This window comes from Phyllobates terribilis, unplaced genomic scaffold (genome assembly GCF_046119375.1).
Source record: "Phyllobates terribilis strain yellow unplaced genomic scaffold, ASM4611937v1 Scaffold_2__4_contigs__length_985480577, whole genome shotgun sequence".
Taxonomy (NCBI): Eukaryota; Metazoa; Chordata; class Amphibia; order Anura; family Dendrobatidae; genus Phyllobates; species Phyllobates terribilis.
The window spans coordinates 117,433,559-117,446,199 of record NW_027362762.1 but is presented as its reverse complement, the minus strand read 5'-3'; the positions used below and the strand labels follow the sequence as shown (position 1 = coordinate 117,446,199).

General features: G+C 40.0%; 1 protein-coding gene across 5 annotated transcripts in view; it reads left to right on the top strand.

The window, feature by feature from the left end:
* DCLK1 (doublecortin like kinase 1) overlaps positions 1-12,641 on the top strand; it is a 422,097-nt gene that overhangs the window by 253,942 nt on the left and 155,514 nt on the right. For 4 of the 5 annotated variants that reach the window (XR_012268742.1, XM_073662543.1, XM_073662542.1 and 1 more), the window contains exon 6: positions 8,932-9,026. Coding sequence is in view for 4 of the 5 variants with exons in the window: in XM_073662543.1 (XP_073518644.1) it covers positions 8,932-9,026 (95 nt within the window). In the remaining variant the exon portion in view is untranslated. Of the gene's footprint in view, positions 1-7,398; positions 7,625-8,931; positions 9,027-12,641 lie in introns of those variants that run through there. The other variant, XM_073662545.1, reaches the window with a different exon arrangement.

The window sequence follows — 12,641 nt, the reverse complement described above, 5'->3', positions numbered from 1 at the left end:
TGTTTTTTTCCCTATAAGATATTAGCGCTTCCTCGCTGCCTTCTTGTTTAAGTTTACCGAAAGCCGAAAGTTTACCGATTATATTAATCAGATATTCCACCATGGCATACAGTACAGACCAAAAGTTTGGACACACCTTCTCATTTAAAGATTTTTCTGTATTTTCTTGACTATGAAAATTGTACATTCACACTGAAGGCATCAAAACTATGAATTAACACATGTGGAATTATATACTTAACAAAAAAGTGTGAAATAACTGAAAATATGTCTTATATTCTAGGTTCTTCAAAGTAGCCACCTTTTGCTTTGATGACAGCTTTGCACACTCTTGGCATTCTCTTGATGAGCTTCAAGAGGAAGTCACGGGAAATGGTCTTCCAACAATCTTGAAGGAGTTCCCAGAGATGCTTAGCACTTGTTGGCCCTTTTGCCTTCACTCTGCGGTCCTGCTCACCCCAAACTATCTCGATTGGGTTCAGGTCTGGTGACTGTGGAGGCCAGGTCATCTGGCGTAGCACCCCATCACTCTCCTTCTTGGTCAAATAGCCCTTACACAGTCTGGAGGTGTGATTGGGGTCATTGTCCTGTTGAAAAATAAATTATCGTCAAACTAAAAACAAACCGGATGGAATAGCATGCCGCTGCAAGATTCTGTGGTAGCCATGCTGGTTCAGTATGCCTTCAATTTTGAATAAATCCCCACCAGCAAAGCACACCCACACCATCACACCTCCTCCATGCTTCGCGGTGGGAACCAGGCATGTAGAGTCCATCCGTTCACCTTTTCTGCGTCGCACAAAGACACGTTGGTTGGAACCAAAGATCTCAAATTTGGAGTCATCAGACCAAAGTACAGATTTCCACTGGTCTAATGTCCATTCCTTGTGTTCTTTAGCCCAAACAAGTCTCTTCTGCTTGTTGCCTGTCCTTTGCAGTGGTTTCCTAGCAGCTATTTTACCATGAAGGCCTGCTGCACAAAGTCTCCTCTTAACAGTTGTTGAAGAGATGTGTCTGCTGCTTGAACTCTGTGTGGCATTTACCTGGTCTCTAATCTGAGCTGCTGTTAACCTGCAATTTCTGAGGCTGGTGACTCGGTTAAACTTATCCTCAGAGTCAGAGGCGACTCTTGGTCTTCCTTTCCTGGAGCTGTCCTCATGTGAGCCAGTTTCTTTGTAGCGCTTGATGGTTTTTGCAACTGCACTTGGGGACACTTTCAAAGTTTTCCCAATTTTTCGGACTGACTGACCTTCATTTCTTAAAGTAATGATGGCCACTCGTTTTTCTTTACTTAGCTGCTTTCTTCTTGCCATAATACAAATTCTAACAGTCTATTCAGTAGGACTATCAGCTGTGTATCCACCAGACTTCTGCACAACACAATTGATAGTCCCAACTCCATTTATAAGGCAAGAAATCCCACTTATTAAACCTGACAGGGCACACCTGTGAAGTGAAAACCATTTCCGGTGACTACCTCTTGAAGCTCATCAAGAGAATGCCAAGAGTGTGCAAAGCAGTCATCAAAGCAAAAGATGGCTACTTTGAAAGAACCTAGAATATAAGACATATTTTCAGTTGTTTCACACTTTTTTGTTATGTATGTAATTCCACATGTGTTAATTCATAGTTTTGATGCCTTCAGTGTGAATGTACAATTTTCATAGTCATGAAAATACAGAAAAATCTTTAAATGCGAAGGTGTGTCCAAACTTTTGGTCTGTACTGTACATCTCATCGTAGACATTGCTAACATGTTGCAAGGATGACACCAGTGTTTGCACATGGCAGTGTGACCGCTATGCACATAATCAAGTCACTGTCCTGAGAAATTCAAGCAGCAGACATGAAAGAAGACAAGTTGGCTTTCTTAGCGCTGCAAATAAACAAAAGAGGCGCAACATAGTGTATTACCATGATAGGTGTGCAGAAGAGGCCTGAGTGAAACGGTGCTCACACGGAGAAATTGAGCTGAAACCAGGCACAAGCTTTTGAAAGGCGTGTGCTGCTTCATCCTCTGAGCCCCAAGCCTGGCTCCACAGAATGCACCTTTATTGTATGTGGGTCTTTGCCATTGATCAGGTATGTGATCCAGAGATCATGTAATGATTGCATAATGGCCTTTTGCTATTTATATTACTTTATACGTTTTGGTTTATATACCTGATGAAGAAGTCATATCGATTTCGAAACACGTTGTCCAGAACAAAGCACGATCCCAAGTGTACCAGCCAGCATCCAGTTCCTCACTGCTGTCACAATCCGCCTTCTTTATTATTTGTGGTGCATTTTTAGTACCACTGGCACCATAATTGGTCCTACTAATGTGCCACCAATATATTTGATAAGACAGCCACTTTATTTTTCTTATATGCAAATAGATGTCTGTCTTTTGCTCACAAATTGCTGGGCAGTGCTTGCAAATTAACTCTCCTCCAAAAGGAAGAAAACTGTCTCTTCAGTACCACCTAAAGGTTTCTACTCTATAAAGTCAATGTCAAACCCTATGAAGAAGCTTTGATTTTCACCATGTCAGAGATACCCAGTATATAGTTTTCACAGGGAGCATTTCCTGGTCTGTAGGACTCCCTACACCTGATTCATCTCTGCAACACCTCAAAACATTTGTCTGCAAATTGAAATTCTGGTTTGTCTTTTATCCTAAGTCATATGGCAAGGTTCGTTAAAGGGTCGATATTGACTTTTATGATGGCTATTTTCGGTATCTGGCACTAGAGTTCAAGTCCTCCTTCTCTCTGAAGAGGCAATTTGCATATAAGGTCTAACCTCGTGATATGAATTCTCTAAGCCATAAGTTACAGTGAGAAGCATGGCCTAAAGGTGATGGAGCTGTGGAATGGGGCTTTACGGTCTTCACATAGATAAGTGAAGACCAGGAAAGCATGATATGCAGAAGGGCAGACAGGTGGAGCAGGAAATATTAGATGAAGCATAACCAGGTGTGCGAATATATACAGGAACTATAGATGTATTGACAATCTGGGACTTGCAGCAGACAGATGGTTAACGGCAGAGACTTATGCAATCAGAAACTTGCAGCAGACAGATGGTTGATAGCAGAGATATATGCAATCGGGGAACCTCATGAAGACTGATAATTAATAGGACAGACATATGTAATCAGAAATTCTTAAAAGGGACATGGTTAACCACTTCATAGTAGTGATGAATAGCAGATGCAAATCTTAAGTTTTCCTGCACCCAGGGTGAAATTTGGGGCACCTCCTCTTATACACAGCCTAAGTAGTTTGCATAGTCATCATGTGACTGCTCATATGTGATTTACATATTTATAGTCATGTGTCAACTAGCTTCTCTTCCTGATTCTCTCAACGTTCAGTGAAAAATTACAGCCCTCAGGGTACACTCACAAGTTTAGAGTTTACGAAGGGAAGGACTCCCGGATTGAACCCCCTGAATGCCCCCCTGGTCTGGGAGTGAGTGGGAAAATTGTGTGGGACTTGGTGCACCCACTGCTGGATAAAGGTTATCACCTGTACGTGGATAACTTTTATACCAGTGTCCCTCTCTTCAAGTCCCTCTGCTCTTCAGCCTGTGGTACTGTCCGCAAAAATCAGAGAGGCCTCCCAAAGACGCTAGTTGGGCAGCTGCTCAGAAGGGGTGAGAGCAGAGCCCAATGTAGCGATCACCTGCTGATGGTTAAGTACAAGGACAAGAGGGATGTCCTTTTCTTGACCACCATACATGGTGATGGCAGCACCCTCAGCACTGTACGAGGTTCCACTACACAGGTCACCAAACCAGACTGTGTAGTGGGGTACAACAAGTACATGGGGGGAGTTGATCTGTCTGATCAAGTCCTCCAGCCGTACAGTGCTTTGAGAAAGGCCAAGGTATGGTATAAGAAGCTGGCCGTGCACATCATACAGATGGCAATGCACAACGCTTTCCTTCTGTCACAATGTGCAGGCCACACTTCTACGTCATACCTTCACTTCCAGGAGACAGTTATCAAGGCCCTAATGTTTGGCAGCGGTGACGGAGCAGGCCCCAGTACTTCCGGAACTGAAGGACCTCGAATTGTACCAGGCCAGCATTTCCCAGGGGAGATCCCTCACAGCGGAAAAAAAGTCACAAAAGAGGTGCCGAGTGTGTTATAAAAGAGGAATACGCAAGGACACCACTTATCAATGTGACACCTGCCCCGACAAACCTGGCCTGTGCATGAAAGACTGCTTCAAAAGGTACCATACTTCCATGGACTACTAAATTAATTTCTGACGTATGACAACCTGACGAACACTACACAGCTGACGTAGTGTTTGTCAGCTTGTCATACGTCAGTTGTGTAGTGTTCGTCAGGTTGTCCTACACAACTGACGTATGACACTACATTATAAAATTAAAAAATCAGCTATCACTTCCAAAAAGGGGGCACTTCTTGGGCATTTCCACTGTTTAGGCACATCAGGGGCTCTGAGAACGTGACATGACGCCTGCAGACCGTTCCATCAAAGTCTGCATTCAAAAGCTTCACTTCTTCCCTACTGAGCCCTGACATGCGCCCAAACAGTAGTGTTCTCCAATACATGGGGTACAATTTCTCCTGGTACCCTTGTAAAGATATTTTTTTTTGCATTTTTGTGGAAAAAATGTTTGTTTTTTTATTTTCACAAGTCAACATTATAATTTTCTGTGAAGCACCTTGGAGTTCAATTGGCTCACCACACATCTAGATAAATTCATTGGGGGTCTAGTTTCCAAAAAGGGGGCACTTATTGGGCATTTCCACTGTTAAGGCACATCAGGGGCTCTGAGAAAGTGACATGACGCCCGCAGACCGTTACATCAAAGTCTGCATTCAAAAGCGTCACTCCTTCCCTTCCGAGCCCTGACATGCACCCAAACAGTAGTTTTCTCCAACACATGGGGTATCAGCGTACTCAGGAGAAATTGCACAACAACTTTTGGTGTCCAAGTTCTCCTAGTACCCTCGTGAAAATAAAAATATTGCGGCTAAAAGATCATTTTTGTGGGGAAAAAAAAAAGTTTTTTTTTTCACGGCTCTACGTCATAAACTTTTGCAAAACACTTGGGGGTTCAAAGTGCTCAACACACATCTAAATAAGTTCCCTGAGGGGTCTAGTTTCCAAAATGGGGTCACTTGTTGTGGGTTTCCACTGTTTAGGCACATCAGGGGCTCTCCAAACTCGACATAGGGTCCGCTGTCAATTCCAGCGAGTTTTGCATTGAAAACGTTAAATGGCACTCCTTGACACCCCTGCCGTGCAACCAAACAATGGCTTTCCCCCACATATGAGGTATCGGCTTACTCAGGAGAAATTGCAGAACAACTTTTGGGGTCCAATTTCTCCTAGTACCCTTGTGAAAATAAAAATATTGCGGCTAAAAGATCATTTTTGTGGAAAAAAAATTATTTTGGCTCTACGTCATAAACTTTTACAAAACACTTGGGGGTTCAAAGTGCTCACCACACATCTAAATAAGTTCCTTAAGTGGTCTAGTTTCAAAAATGGGGTCACTTGTGGGGGGTTTCCACTGTTTAGGCACATCAGGGGCTCTCCAAACGCGACATGGGGTCCGCTGTCAATTCCAGCGAGTTTTACATTGAAAACGTTAAATGGCACTCCTTGACACCCCTGCCGTGCAACCAAACAATGGCTTTCCCCCACATATGAGGTATCGGCTTACTCAGGAGAAATTGCAGAACAACTTTTGGGGTCCAATTTCTCCTAGTACCCTTGTGAAAATAAAAATATTGCGGCTAAAAGATCATTTTTGTGGAAAAAAAATTATTTTGGCTCTACGTCATAAACTTTTACAAAACACTTGGGGGTTCAAAGTGCTCACCACACATCTAAATAAGTTCCTTAAGTGGTCTAGTTTCAAAAATGGGGTCACTTGTGGGGGGTTTCCACTGTTTAGGCACATCAGGGGCTCTCCAAACGCGACATGGGGTCCGCTGTCAATTCCAGCGAGTTTTACATTGAAAACGTCAATTGGCGCTCCTTCCCTTCCGAGCCCTGCCGTGCGCCCAAACAATGGCTTTGCCCCACATATGAGATATCGGCGTACTCAGTAGAAATTGCACAACAACTTTTGGTGTCCAATTTCTCCTGGTACCCTTGTGAAAAAAAAAATAATTGGGGTCTAAAATAAAATTTTAGTGAAAAAAAGTTAAATGTTAATTTTTTCCTTTCACGTTCAATTAATTGGTGTGAAGCACGTGAAGGGTTAATAAACTTCTTGAATGTGGTTTTGAGCACCTTAAGGGGTGCAGTTTTTAGAATGGTGTCACTTTTAGGTATTTTCTGTCATAAAGGCCCCTCAAAGTGACTTCAAATGTGATGTGGTCCCTAAAAAAATGGTTTTGTAAATTTTGTTGTAAAAATGAGAAATCGCTGGTCAACTTTTAACCCTTATAACTTCCTAACAAAAAAAAAATTGGGGTTCCAAAATTGTGCTGATGTAAAGTAGACATGTGGGAAATGTTATTTATTAACTATTTTGTGTGACATATCTCTCTGATTTAACATGAAAATTCAGAGTTTGAAAATTGTGAAATTTTCGCCAAATTTCTGTTTTTTTCCACAAATAAACGCAAGTGATATCGAAGAAATTTTACCACAATCATGAAGTACAATATGTCACGAATAAACAGTCTCAGAATCAGGGGGATCCGTTGAAGCGTTCCAGAGTAATAACCTCATAAAGTGACAGTGGTCAGAATTGTAAAAATTGGCCTGGTCATTAACGTGCAAACCACCTTGGGTTGTAAAGGGGTTAATTGCGCTATATACGTGAGTAGAACAAATAAACATGTTGGTCTTGTAATAACTATAATAATGATTCCACAGTGCTTTACAGACATTATCATCACTGTCCTGATTGGGGATCACAAACTAAATTCCCTATCAGTATGTCTTTGGAGTGTGGGAGGAAGCTGGAGAACCTGGAGGAAACTCATGGGGAGAACATACTTGTACAAACTCCTTGCAGATGTTGTCCTTGGTCAGATTTGAACCCAGGACCCCAGTGCTGCAAGGCTAAAATGCTAACCACTGAGCCACCGTGCTGCCCACCTTCTTCTAGAAACCTTGTGGAAGGGAGAACAGCTCTCCCATTTTATTGCTGTTTCAGTAATCATCATTGGATATTAAAAGTTATTGTCTTTCCAATTTGAAGATGAGTCAATTGTTATGTTACCCTTGTTGAAGAGCCTTGTAATGATTCACACCATAGCTTATTAAATTACCAGGCTTTGGGGGGTTATGGCAAGAGGAGGATAGTGACAGTGATGGGAGGGGGATCTTTCCAATGGTATAGCGGCAATGTTCGGATACCTTTCATGTAGCCCTAACACTGCACCTGCACCTCCCACTGCTGCTTGGAAGACGTCAGGCTTACGCATTATAAGCATCTGCTTGTGAATCCTGCATCTCACTGTATGAGCAGCACAGGATCCGATCAGCTCCTCGCTGCCTCCCCACCACTGTGCAGAGTCTCAGTCACTAAGGAGCAGCATTGGCTTTGCGCTCACTGATCTATTTCCTTTTTTGTTTTGTTTTTTATACAACCTGTCTTATCACATAAGCCTTACTCATGTTAGAGCTTATAGAAGGTAAGTTCACCGACTCATTTCCTAAACATTCAGATAGTTTTATCATTTATTGAAACCTTCCCAACTGCATTATTATTCCAGCTATGTTATTATGATGATAGTGAATGGAATAATAATTATTATTATGTGTTAATATAAATATTTCTAGAACCGAGCCGGGTATAATAAGGTATAATGGGCAGTCACCTTAGTAACAATGTACATCCTAAGCCGCCAGTAATTATAGTTATAGCAGCTGAACTCTTTTATACAATTTAGCTATAAAATGATTGCATTAAGTCATTATTTGTACTTCATAGTAACGTTACATTTTTTTATGTTCGTATAAAAGACACTGGAAAAAAATATACATTATAACAACAATGTAATAAAAATTGTATTATATATATTTGTGTATTATTATTAATAATAATATATTTGTATTATATATATTTGTATATTATTATTATTAATATATTTGTATTATATATATTTGTATATTATTATTATTATTATTTTATATATATTTATATATACATTTGTATTAGATATTTGTATATTATTATTACTATTATTTTATTATTTACTGGTGTATAGATATTTGTATATAGATTTGTATTATATATTTGTATATTCTTCTTATTATTTTATTATTATTTATATATATTTGTATATAAATTTGTATTATATATTTGTATATTATTAATTATTATTGTTTTATTATTTATATATATTTGTATATAAATTAGTTTTATATATATATATATATATATATATATATATATACATACATACAATATCTAGATATAGATTATATTTGTATATTGTGAGTACAAAACTGCAACATTAATTAAGAAATGTAAAACATTATTGAACTATCATTGTAACTCTTAATGTGATTAGACGGAGAGTGAGTAAATTGCTTCTTTTATTAATATTTTAGTCTTATAATACTTTGTATAGTGTCTGTGCTGCTCTCTTGCTTCATCACAATTCTTCTTCTTGTATTAGGGTGTATAATATGTAGCATGCAGCTTACAGGATCTGTAGGGCTATGCTGCGCTTCAGCCGATGCCTCCAGGACATAAATCATCCTGCTGCAAGTGTAACGCCACATTGGCAGTGTATGTGGATTGGTATTCTCACTGTTTCACCGTGTAGACTGCAATCAGCCTCATGAATGAACTGAAGTGCAAATGGCTGTTTCTTATAGAGAAAGTGCGGAGAAGTGTCAGTGATACATTATAGGCTGATTTAGTGCAAACAAGGTCACATGGAGATTAAGATCATTTTTTAATTAACTTGCTCTCCTTGTTTTATTCTCTCAGTCAATGGTACCCCAGGGAGCCAGCTTTCCACTCCTCGCTCGGGGAAATCACCAAGCCCATCACCGACCAGCCCAGGAAGTCTGCGGAGACAGAGGGTACAGTTTTCGTTTCTTACCTTTTGTTATTGCTGGCAGAATATTCCGGTCATTTTTGCATCGCTTCCTGTTGTCAATGTCACCTGTCAATCAGAAATGTGCTGTGTCAGAAGGAATTGTGTGTACATATATATATATGCACATGTAGTATTTCTTAAAGGGATCCTAACACGAGTTTTTCCCCATATTAAGTATGGCCACCACCATTAAGGCCTCTTGTACAGCATACTAGAATGCTGTAAAAAAAAGTCCCCCATCCCCTCTGCAGATCCCAAAATAAGACCTTTTATTATACCCATAGACAGGGCGGTCTGGTCTGATGGGCGTCTCTGGTCTTGATCCGGCTTCTCCTCTCTCCTTACGATCGCCGTCCTCCTTCCCTGCTTCATGTTGATGACGCGTCCTACATCATCCACATATTGTCCCCTAATCACGCACCTGCTCAAGTGAACTTCTCTCTGCCCTGTCGAGTACTGTTATGCGCATGCGCGGGGAAAGGTCAAAGAGCGCTGATGACCCGGAAGTAAAGCCGGTACATGCGCACTACATCACTGTGCTCTGCCCTTGGGAGGGCAGAGAGAAGCGCGCCTGTGCAGGAGCGTGATTGGGGGACACTGTGGGTTACGTAGGAGGCGTCATCCACGTGAAGCAGGGAAGGAGGATGGAGATTGCAGGGATAGAGAAGCTGCCAAAGTAAGACCAAAGACGCCCATCGGACCGGACCGCACCATATGGGGGTATAACGAAAGGTCTTCTTTGGGATCTGCGGTGGGGATATGTGGACTTTTTTACAGCATTCTAGAATGCTGTAAAGGAGGCCTTAATGGTGGTGGCTGTACTTTATATGGGGGAAACCTGGTGACAGTCCCTTTAATAACTTGGGTTATACATCTAGGGTTACTTAGCGAGTAAAACCACACAAAGCCATCATTCACATTCTCTATACATGTCACTTAGCTCTCAACCCAAAAGGAAAAGGATTCCCTCTGTAGCATTCACATGTTTATCTGTCAGTTTCTCGTCCTTGCTAAAGTCTTGGGATAAGACTTGGGTTCTTCTTGCTGTCTTGTACTTTTGAACTTCATGGTTTTGTTTAGCTACGTGACTCGCAATGAAAATTGGATTACTCAGTGTGCTTAAAGGGCAAATCCACAATCAATAGCGATTAGTCTTCTGATATTTTTTATTTTCTATGATGATTTTATAAAATCTATGATCCTGGAATCATCAGTTATTTCTTCAAGAAAGAATTCTAGCTTCTCGAGCCTCAAGCAATTTTATTCTTAAAAATTAGCAGTAGTTGGAAATTACTGATTTTACTAATTTGATCTTTTGACATGTATGTGTGACATCAGAAGGTCATGTTTATGGATTTCCGATGGATTTTTGGGCCTACTGTATTGATGACGGGTGTGGGGCCAACACCCAACACTTCCACCGGCGGCCAGATGTCAACAATCAGCAGAGCGGAATAGCACAGCTCCGTTCACTGTTTAGTGGCTGTTCTCGGGTACTGCAGCTCAGCATGTATTGACTTGAATAGCTAATATCAGCCACTAAACAGTGAACGGAGCTGATTGGTGGGAATTCCGGGTGTCAGAGTAACACCAATCTGATCAACAAGATCCTAAGCATGGAGGACTACTTTAAGGAGAAGTAGAAGACAAAAAATTGGGAGACTTTGGACGCAGCAAATAAATGTTGACTTAATAATAAAAAGCTTTTTGAATGGCAAACATAGAAACTAGATATCTTTCTGTTATTCTCTACATCTATCTGCTTATTATATTCTCTGTAGATGCCTTGGTTCTCATTATTAAAGTAAAATATCATCCCTACAAAGCTTTGTGCCTGTGACCTATGCATTATAATATATTTTGTTCATTGTCGCGATGAGGCCATATGGTAGTACTATGTGGCTTTTATTATGGTTTTTATAAGGGTTCTAATTCCCTTTTCTTCACATAAATGAGAAAAGAACATTGATTTACTCTTTGTATTATATATTATAGAAGATGTTTGAATATGATACAGTTCTGAATTTCCCTATGGTCCCCTATATAAAAGACACATATGAAGCAACAAGGTGAATCTGTAAAAATATATAGAGTGGTATAGGTGTGAACCAGGGATTGAATTTACAATAGGAAATATAATTATTTCTAAAGATAGTATTATTATTTTATTAATGTTATTTATTTCTAAATATAATTTTAAATTCTATAACCCAGTTATATTTCGGTACAGATAAAGTGAAAAAGCTCCACACTGTAATCTAGTACTGCCTTTGAAAATTTTCAAAAATCTATATTTCACATTTGATAAAACGGCATACAGACCTTAAAAGTGAGGTGGGAAAACCTACGCATTTCAAACTCTATTAGGTCGTACTAGTTCTTCTTTATTTCACATTCGACAAAACAGCATACAGACAGACATTGAAAGTGTGGTAGGAAAACCTACGCGTTTCCAAATTTTAGTAGGTTCTTCTTTCTTTCTTCTTTATTTACTAGTTCTTATTCTTTTCACATTTGATAAATCGGCAGACAGACACTAAAAGTGAGGTGGGAAAACCTACTCGTTTCAAACTTTATTAGGTCTTACCAGTTCTTTTTTTTTCACATTCTATAAAACAGCATACAGACAGACAATGAAAGTGTGGTAGGAAAACCTACGTGTTTCGAACTTTGCTAGTTCTTTACTAATTCTTGCTCACGGTATACCATAAGTAAGAATTAGTAAAGTTTGAAATGCATAGGTTTCCCTACCTCACTTTCAGTGTCTGTCTTCAGCGTTTGCTTCACATGTTGCCATGTATGATGATGAAATCATGTAGTATGAGTAGTGTCGCACTGGGGTGCGAAGAGCAAACCAGTAACATTGACTCTGGGGGTCACTGTTCAGCTCCATGCATATATTACATTACCCTTATTCACAAATGTTACTTATACTTCTGTATATGGAAGTCATAGGAAACCTTATGGTCACCTGGTATTCAGCTCACCCATGGACCGAGGAACTCCTCTGCATGGACGTCTTGTAGTATAGCAAAGAACAATGAAGAGAAAAGGAAGGTACATCCAGCACTGGGTCCTCATAAAAAAATCTTCTTTATTGCAAATCCATAAAAAACTCCAGACTGAGTAATCGCATACATGTTTCAGACAGTTTTGTCCTTAGTCATTGCATACATGTATGCAAACTTGTATACAATTACTAAGGACATAACTGTCTGAAACGCGTATGCGATTACTCTGTCTGGAGTTTTTTATGGATTTGCAATAAAGAAGAATTTTTTATGAGGACCCAGTGCTGGATGTACCTTCCTTTTCTCTATACTTCTGTATAATTATAGACTGGGGAGTTTGTTATATGAATGATGAGATTCTGGCCTTTGTCGGTACATAAAGAATCAAGTGGATTGTGCTAACTGCTGCTCATATAGTAGAGTGGTGGGCCGACTACTGCACAGGGGCCTACCTGGGAACTCGCCTTTTTCCCTATGGTCCAGTCCAAGCCTGGGTATGAGAATAATGGACGGTAGGAGAATAAAATCATTTTTTTGTACTGGTAATATCTCCAGTTAGCTTGATTATGCCATTGTGATAGTTTTTA